The 6,754-nt window shown below is 42.9% G+C and overlaps 1 protein-coding gene across 3 annotated transcripts in view; it reads left to right on the top strand.

Moving 5' to 3' along the window:
* The first annotated feature begins 3,772 nt into the window (after nucleotides 1-3,772).
* The window catches only part of LOC105074396 (uncharacterized), a 44,600-nt gene continuing 41,618 nt past the window's right edge, over nucleotides 3,773-6,754 (top strand). For 2 of the 3 annotated variants that reach the window (XM_010961957.3, XM_010961955.3), the window contains exons 1-3: nucleotides 3,773-4,558; nucleotides 5,283-5,416; nucleotides 6,423-6,505. In XM_010961957.3, the coding sequence (XP_010960259.2) occupies nucleotides 6,455-6,505 (51 nt within the window). In that variant the 5' untranslated portion in view covers nucleotides 3,773-4,558; nucleotides 5,283-5,416; nucleotides 6,423-6,454. The remainder of the gene's footprint in view (nucleotides 4,559-5,282; nucleotides 5,417-6,422; nucleotides 6,506-6,754) is intronic. The other variant, XM_045521951.2, reaches the window with a different exon arrangement.

Raw genomic sequence — 6,754 nt, 5'->3', positions numbered from 1 at the left:
CCACCACATCCTGTCTCCTTTTTAATGAATCTCTCCCTTAACCTGTCTCCTTTTGTATATTTCTATAAGCAGCAAAAACAAAAAAACAGGAAACATCTTCACATTCATGAAGGTGTCCTTAGCTAGATCACCCAGACAGGCTTTCCACATTGCAAATAATAGAGTTGCTAAACTTTCTTCCACTACATTAACAAGAACCCCTTTTCCACCAGTTTCTAGTAAGATTTTTCTCACATTCTTTAAGTCTTCAACAGTACTTAAAGTGTAAAATTTCTGGCTAATCCCTTGTATATGCAAGTATCAGACTCCAAGCATCCCAGCTAAGGCTGAAAGAACCAAAGGCTTTAGCTGCTACCTGTCTCAGGGGAGACAGAATTTGGAGATTGAATTCAACCAAGTAAACTTACTAAAACAAAAGTCAGTGCTCTTCACAGAAACATAACAGTTTCTTTACAGCGTTCTTACTATTCATGACATCTAGGATGCAATAAAAATGTTAGATATATGAAAAAACAAGTAAACATAAGCCACATTCAAGAGAAAAAGCAACCAAGATGAATCCTGAGATAACCTAGATATTGGTGTTAGCAAACAATGTGGAAGCCACTGCTATAATTATTCTGAAGGGAAGTATGGGATTATGAATGAGCAAATGGGAACTTCAGCAAGTGGATTAAGACAATTGGAAATTGGATTTCTAAAAATGAGAAATACAATACGTGAAAGTAAAAATTCACTGGAGAGGTTTAACAGCAAATTGAAAGTGGCAGAAGAGTTGACAAAGTTGAATATAGATCCACTAATCTGAAATGCAGAGAGAGGATTGCAAGAAAATGAACAGTGCTTCAGTGACCTGTGTGATAATATCGAAAGTTCTAACACATGAAATTAGAGTTACAAGAAAGGGAGGAAAAGTGATGGAATAGAGAACCTGTTTGAGAAATGTCCAGAAGTTCCCCAAGTTTGGTGAAAGATACATATTTCCACATTTAAGAATGTCATAAAAACCCAAGCAGGATAAATACAAGAAAAAGCACACCTGGACACGCCATTATGGACCTGCTGAGACCCAAAGATAAAAAGAAAATCTTGAAAGTAGCCAAGGAAAACATGAGATGCATGATGGCTGGCTTTAGGTAGGCAGAAACAGGCCAGAGGACAGTGGGATGACAATTTTTTAAGTGCTGGGGGAGGGGTGGGGAATAAAACTTCAATTTAGAATTCTATATTCAGAGAAAATATCAAACATGGAGGTAAAATTGATACTTTTAGATAAACCAAAACAATTGTTGCTAGCAAATCTACATGACAAGAAACGCTCAAAAGAAGTTGTTCCTCAGGCTTGAGATAAACATTGGATGATAATTTGGATCTTCAGGAAGGAGTGAAGAGCATCAGAAGTGGTAAATATGGGTAAATTTTAAAAAAATTCTTCCAATTTTAATAAACTTTGTTTAAAACATGATTGTTATAGTCAAAATTATAACACTATTGAGTTTATGGTGCATATAGATGGTATAGATATCTATGTATCTATATCTTGATGTATGTATAGATAGATACCATAAATGATGAAACATACGTAGAACTATGTGTTTGCAGATTTCTTATATTGGACATGAAGAGATACAATATTTACTTCAAGTACATTAAAAAGTTAAGTTTTATATTATGATTCCTTGAGCAACCACTAAAATTTACTAAGTGTAGTATAAATGTAAAATATATTTAATCAAGGAATTATAGTTAAAAGTCAATACATTAATTTAAATGGAATTCTAAAGAATATTCAGTTAAGTAAAAAGTCAGGAAAGGAGGACAAAAGAAACTAAAAACAGGTGGTTGAAAGAAGATAAAATAGCAAAATGATAAACCTAAATCCAACTATACCAATAATTACATTCAATATAAATGGACTAAATACTCCAATTAAAATTCAAAGATTGTTAGAATGGATAAAAAAGGGAAATTAAGAAATACTTAAAATTAGATGATAAAACACTACATGGCTGAACTTGTGGGGTCATTAAGTTTTAAGTACAGTTGTCATGAAATTGAAAAGGTCGAGAACAAAGTATGTATTCAAGTAGAGTGTTAAATCTAAGTGCAGTTAGACATGTGCAGAGAGGCAAAAAGAGAGAAACAGTGAAATGCAGCAGATAAACAGAACTGGAAGCTCTTCTTTGAAAATATTCAGAATATGTCAGTGCCTCTGATGAGAGAAAGGAAGAGACAAAGATTTTTTTATACCAACCAAACAGCCAAAAAAGAAAGATGCAGAACAGGAAAGGAGCAATAACTTTAGACACAGCAGAGAATTAAACAACCAACTATATAGCTAATTAATTTGAAATATAAATGAGGGGTTAAATTCCTTGAAAAATATAAAATTGCATGAAGAAATATAGAGAATATTAAAGCAAAATGTTGTCAAAGACCTCTCATTCTAGAAAAACCCTGTTCAGATGGCTTTAAAAGTGAGCTCTACCAAACTAAGAAATGGTTTATTCCTATCTTATAGAAGTTACTCCAAAAAAATAGAGAAAAGAATAAAAGTTGTCATTCTGTTTTCTTTCCTCTCTTAGGTGATTTTTACCGCCTCTCCTTTCCTGCAAGGTTTCCTTTGTGTTTAATTTTACGCATCTTGAATATGATATGCCTAGGTGTATATTTTTTGCATGTATTTATCCTTGCTTGGAATTCTCTGTGCTTCCTGAATCTGTGGTTTGGCCACTGTCATTAACTTTCAAAAACTGTCATTACTTAGATATTTCTTCTCCTTTCCTTCTTCTTCTAATTTTGCCTATGTTGCACATTTTGTAGTTGTCCCACAGTTCCCGGATATCCTGGATTTTTTTTTATTCTCTTTGTATTTCAGTTTGGGAAATTTCTATCGACAAATCTTCAAACTCACTCATTTTTCCTAAGCTGTGTCCAATCTATTGATGAGCCTATCAAAAGCATTCTTCTTTTCTGTTTTAGCACTTTAAATTTCTAGCATTTCCTTTGGATAATCATCCATCTCTGCTTACATTATCCATCTGTTCTTGCATGTTGCCTACTTTTCTCATTAGTGACCTTAAGATGTTAATCATAGTTTTTTTTTAATTCCTGGTATAATTCCAAAATCTCTGTCATAATTTTCTGGGTTCCAATACCTGCTTTGTCTCTTCAGACAGTGTTTCTTCTTGTGCGTGCCTTGTAATTTTTGCTGAAACCTGGACGTGATGTACTAGGTATAGAAACTAGGTAATTAAGCTTTTAAGCATGAGGTTTTATGTTACTCTGGTTACGAGCTGGGCTGTTTTAACATTTGCTGTAGCTGTAGATGCCACAGACTTTGGTTTCCAAAATGGGCTGGGGGTGTAGATTATATCAGAGAGCGAGAACTTGTAGGCATGAAATAAGACAGGTTTTACTCACACACATATACATTCATAAAGTTACAAATCACAAGCGCACAAAACACCAAGCAAATTCCCACTCACTCACCTTCTATCCTGGAGGCTCCGCCCCCAGATTCGCCTCTCCTAGGCCCCGCCCATTTCCCAGACTTCCGCTGGCTCTGCGCCAGGGCGCTCCACGCCTTCTGCGACCCCGCCCACCATTCGCGGAGGCCCCGGTGAGCCGCTTCACAGGTCCCTCTGAGCCTGACAGCTGCACCTGCGCAGTCCGAGCCTGGATACGGCTCCCAGAAGCCTCCGGGACTCAGCTCTGTTCACGGAGGCGGCTGGTCCTTCAGGGAACCGCAGTCTGGGCTGAAAGGCTTCCAGGCGGCTCTGTTCCAGACCAGGAGGCTCCAAAAGGGGACAGTGATCACCAGGCCTGGGAGAGGAACCCTGCCTAACAGCCTCCTCGCCCGATTTCAGAAAGCTGCCGCCACTCTCCGGGACTACGTTTCCCAGGGGCCCTTGCACCGGAAGGGCACGCCCACTTCCGGCAACGGCTTGAAGTCCGGGCACCAGCGAGTCTGGCAGTTCCTGAGGAGAAAACCTGGGCGGGGCGGCGGCTGTGACTGGGCTCAGGTCCTGGAGAGGCGCCGAGAGGGCGGCGTTCGGGACCGCGCCCGTGGCTGGGTGGGGGCGGGCGTCATGGACGTGCGACTGCGGCCTGCAGTGCGTGGTGTGTGTGTGTGACCGGGAAGAGGAAGCAGGTCCGTGTGTGAATGGGGGTTCTGAGATGCGGCTGGTGGGGCGCGGAGGAGGGCAGTGTCTGTCTGGGACCTGTGTGCGTGTCTTTTGCGCACTTCGCACGTCTCAGCAGCATGTGAGAGGCGGCGTGTGTTGCAGTGAGTGAATGATATTACGTGGCTGAGACTTGGAAACATCACCAGAAAAGAACCTCTTCGTCCCCCCTCTCCTGCGCGCGCGCGCGCACACACACACACACACACACACACACACCCGACTCCACCGCCAGGAGCCCAGTGTGGAACAAAGCCCTGGAGTCCTGGGAAGGTGCCTGGTTGGGGGGGCGCGGCTGAAGCATCTCTTGCCTGCCCCACATGGAGGGTGTGGAAGCCGGGACACTGCACACGACCATGGGACTGAGTACGGAGGTAAGAGTGACAGAGGGCTTGGGTGCGGCTGCAAGGGTGGAAATTAAGATTCGGGGGTGCTATTCCTCGGGCCCAAGTGCTAGAGGAGGATGTCCCTGGCCTCAAAGTCTAGTGGACTCAGGAGTCCAAAGATTTGGAGGGTCGCCTCGGGCCAGAATAAGGAGCCGAATTCAGGGAGGGATCTTGACTTGTGCAGTCACCTAGCCAGATACTCCCCTTCCAGATCAGTGTGAGTGTCTCCAAGGGCCCCGGGGGAGAGTGTTCCCCCGTTAGAACATTACCTCTGAGTGCTCTGCTGCTCTTCAAGGAGGACCTCAGTATTTAATATTTTTTTTCAACCTGAGTCCTGTCCCATATATCACTGTGGGATGGGGACTTGGGAGAAAGGCTTTATTCACAGCTTCCTCTGGAAGTGCTGAGGGATCCAAGCCTTTCCACGGCTTAGTCACCTTCTAGTAGATGAACAAATATAACCGCATTCCTCCTTCAGACCTCTCTCTCTGCCTTCACCCCCTAACCTCCCAGCCAGGATGAGTAAAGCGAAAGAGGGGAAGCTAGTACTGCTCATAGCCTTACTGTTCTTTGCTCGTTTTAGTGTAAGAACAGTAGCTAAAGTTTGCTGAGTGCTTATGTGGGCCAGATGCAGTTCTAAGACCTTTTGGGGATATAAACTCCAAACCTCACAACATTATGAAGTGGAAGCTCCCTCATCTCCTTTTTACAGATGAGGACACTGAAACAGGGAGAGGACAAGTAATCACTAGCAAGTGGAGGAGCCAGGATTCACGTCCAGGACAGGCCGACTCCAGAGTGCCACCTGTACTGGCTCTCATGTAATCCCCTCAACAACTACTCAAGGTAGGTATTCTTAACGGCTTTTGCCAGTTTAACCCTGAGGGGGTTAAATAACCTCAAGACTTCAGATCCCAAGACCTCCACTGAGCAAGCTTTTTTCCTAAACTTTCTGACCCAGTTTCTGTTACGTAAAATAAAGGTGTTACTATATACCTCATAGGACTGTTATAAGGATTAAGTGAGCTCATACGTGTAGAGCATTTGTTGGAGTCCCTGCCACATAGTGAGTGCTCAATAAGTGTTCCTTCTAATTATCATTATAATAATGCTTTGAAAAAGCAATGGTGTTTAGAGGAAAGAAACCAGAATTAAGTCAGATACTATTATCTTTTTCCTGATTGAAGAAACTTGGCTGGAGGGGAACAGGGGACTCCTTCAGAACTATAATTTGCCAGAAAGCAATGTGAAAACCTGGATCTCCTGACAGTTTTTTGGTCCCGCTATCTGCAAGCCACATGGACTCTGTCGTAACATCTCTGGGGAAGATGGGTTTTTCCAAGTCTCATTGATTCTTTACAAATCCTGAGTAGTTAGTTGCATGGGGGCGTACTTTCTGTTATATTCTGGTGTCTGCTTGAGCAAATAACTTGGGTGAGAGAGTCAGGCAGACCTAGGTTGGCGACAGGTTTCCGTTATTTACAAGCGGTGTGACGTGTGCAAAAGACTTCACTTCCCAGAGCTTTCATATGTGAAACTGACAGTATTGCCTATTTTCGCTGAAGACGTGAAGGTTAAGTCAGAGCATTAACATTTGCAGCATGCCTAACAGACCTCCGAGGTTAACGAATTGGTGTCTTTGAGTGAGAGAGGGGTTGTGCTCAGCTTGAGAATCCAGCGCAGAGCAGAACCCCAGCTGTAAATTACAGGTCTCCCCGCAGGTGCCTGGACTGTGAGGGGAAGGTGGAGTGGCAGTGGGGGAGTGAGAACAGAGGAAGCTGAAGGGAAAAGATTCTAGGCTGTGATTGTTAGAGCTGGACAGTCTCTCACTGTTCCTTTCTTCTCCTCCCAGCTCTGCCCTCTCAGGGTAAAGCCCTTCTCCAGATGGGGAGCCAGGAAGAGGAGGAGGTGATAGGAATTGAAGCCATGTCCCTGGTTAGTATTTCCTTTTTATTCCTAAAATAGCCCTGCTTTTCAAGATCTGGTAATGCTTGTTTTGTTCTGAAAATTATTTGCTTAAGAGTTCCACCCTTGGGCCTGGATCCTATTTCTTCTCTTTCTGATGAGTGATGGGGCCTTAGATAGACTCAGACAGCCCAGTGCCCTCTCATAGAGCTTCCTCTTCTTCCTCTTCTGTGTTTATTTTTCACTCAAATGACCTACTGTGAGCTCTTCCCTTGCACT

This window comes from Camelus bactrianus, chromosome 9 (assembly GCF_048773025.1).
Source record: "Camelus bactrianus isolate YW-2024 breed Bactrian camel chromosome 9, ASM4877302v1, whole genome shotgun sequence".
Taxonomy (NCBI): Eukaryota; Metazoa; Chordata; class Mammalia; order Artiodactyla; family Camelidae; genus Camelus; species Camelus bactrianus.
This window is presented reverse-complemented; position numbering and strand designations above follow the sequence as displayed.